The sequence below is a fragment of the Myotis davidii genome, unplaced genomic scaffold (assembly GCF_000327345.1).
Source record: "Myotis davidii unplaced genomic scaffold, ASM32734v1 scaffold732, whole genome shotgun sequence".
Lineage (NCBI taxonomy): Eukaryota > Metazoa > Chordata > Mammalia > Chiroptera > Vespertilionidae > Myotis > Myotis davidii.
In genome coordinates this window covers 661,215-663,099 of record NW_006284349.1, presented here as the reverse complement: position 1 = coordinate 663,099, position 1,885 = coordinate 661,215, and the positions used below count along the sequence as shown (strand labels likewise).

At 56.7% G+C, this 1,885-nt stretch overlaps 1 protein-coding gene across 3 annotated transcripts in view; it reads left to right on the top strand.

Moving 5' to 3' along the window:
• LOC102753826 (chromosome unknown open reading frame, human C14orf159) overlaps positions 1-1,885 on the top strand; it is an 80,046-nt gene that overhangs the window by 75,731 nt on the left and 2,430 nt on the right. For 2 of the 3 annotated variants that reach the window (XM_006754716.2, XM_015571397.1), the window contains exon 13: positions 247-766. In XM_006754716.2, the coding sequence (XP_006754779.1) occupies positions 247-396 (150 nt within the window). In that variant the 3' untranslated portion in view covers positions 397-766. Of the gene's footprint in view, positions 1-246; positions 767-1,885 lie in introns of those variants that run through there. The other variant, XM_015571390.1, reaches the window with a different exon arrangement.

Here is a 1,885-nt window from a genome sequence, read left to right as displayed (position 1 = left end):
TCATCTGCTGATGGGCACTTAGCTATGGTGAATTGTGCTGCTATGAACATAGGGGTGCATCTGTCCTTTCTGATTAGGATTGTTTTTCATGAGGAGTCTCCCAGTGGCATTCGTATTTTTAATCAACACGTTGTCGTGAAGCAGAGGCCATGTCACATCCAACGCCCTGCCTCCACTTACGTGCTTGTCTGTGTTTCCTTCCCCTCCCCCATTCGCTAATTCTTTCTCTGCCTCCTTTTGTCTCAGGAAGAAAAAATGTTGAGCATCCTGGTGCAGCACCGAGTCCGGAGCGGCGTCTCAGGCAACGTGGGCATGGAGGTGGACGGGCTGCCCTTCCATGGCACCCACGACCAGATGATCCAGAAGCTGCTGGACGTCACCACGGGGCGCCAGTGACCACACCCAGCACACCGGTGGCGAGTACGGGACAGACAGCCACGTCCGGACGCGGGGAGGAGTCCCCGAGGGCCTCTGTACCGGCCTTGCAAATGAGCACCAGCCCGGGAGCTGGCCTGGGACTCCGCATGCCACCTCCGGGAGGGCATAGGGCAGGTGGGCCCGGACCCTTCCTCTGGGCCTCCCAGTGTTTGTTTCTGTTTGTCAGGTGCCGGAGGCATTGCTGTCGACCCTCCTTCACCTTAGCCTCTCAGGCCGCCCACGTGGCGTGCTCTGGAGGCCACACGGTAAGCAGTAAAGTGCCACGCAGACCGAGAGCCGTGAGCAAGCCCCCATGCTAACTGTGAAACAGTAAGATGCACACATGTGACGTGCGTATCTATGAAACTCTGGGACTTTGCTCAAGGTTTACTCACTACCACAGCCAAGAAAATATACCTTTGCAATGCTCTCTTTTCAAACAGCACTTTGTTTACTTAGGCAAAAGATCCCCCCACCATCGCCTCCCCCATCCCTCACCTCCTGAGTCCCCACACCTCCTGAGCCCCCACCTGGGGGCCTCCTCCTCCTCCACCTCCTCCTCATCTCATCCCCTCACCCCCAACGCCCTGCCTGGAGCCGGATGCTTTGCCCTCCCTCCCCAGGGGGGAGGCGGGCAGCCACACTCCTGGAGCCTGGGCAGGTCAGGCTCTCAGGACCTAAGTCACTCACAGAGGCCTCCCGGACACCTCTAGCCAGCTTGTCCTCATCTCCTTCACAATCTCCCGCTGCACATTTCCGGACAAAACCAGAAACGGAGTCACTGACCACATCCCTTTACACATACCTGTTGGACCAGCCCGGTAGTGTCTTGTGCTGGCTCATCCAGACGGGGGTGGGGAGGGGGTGGCTAGGGCCCCAGATGCTAACTGAGCCTGCTTAGTTTGTTTTTCTTTTTTTAATTTAAACTCTTTATTGTTGAAAGTATTACATATGTCTTCCTTTTTCCCCCCATTGACCTCTCCCCGGCTGCTCCCACCCCCAGCACATGCCCTCACCCCGCTACTGTCTGTGTCCATTGGTTACACTGATGGGCATGCATACAAGCCCTTTGGTTGGTCTCTTACCCGCCTCCCCTGCCTTCCCTCTGAGGTTTGACGGTCTAGTTTATTTTCTTGAACATGTCTAGCTTGCTTCTTTATGGGGCATTGATTGGGAAGCAAGGAACACATGCTGTAGAAACTACCCCTAGTTGTACACTCAGCAGTAAGCCCTCAGTGTATAGGAAGTGATCTGGGGTTCACTCCGGTGCTCCCCCCACAGGGGCGTGGCGAAGCCCCTGGCCAGACATAGCGGGGATGTGGGGAGAATGGTCCAGACCTCCCTTTGGCATTCAGTCCCCATGTGCAGTCTGTGCTCCTGCTGGTGTGGCATCAGGGCCGGGGAACCCATTGTAATGAGCTCACAGTCCCTCCGCCTGGAACTTACCACAGCTCCCGGCCCCGCCCAC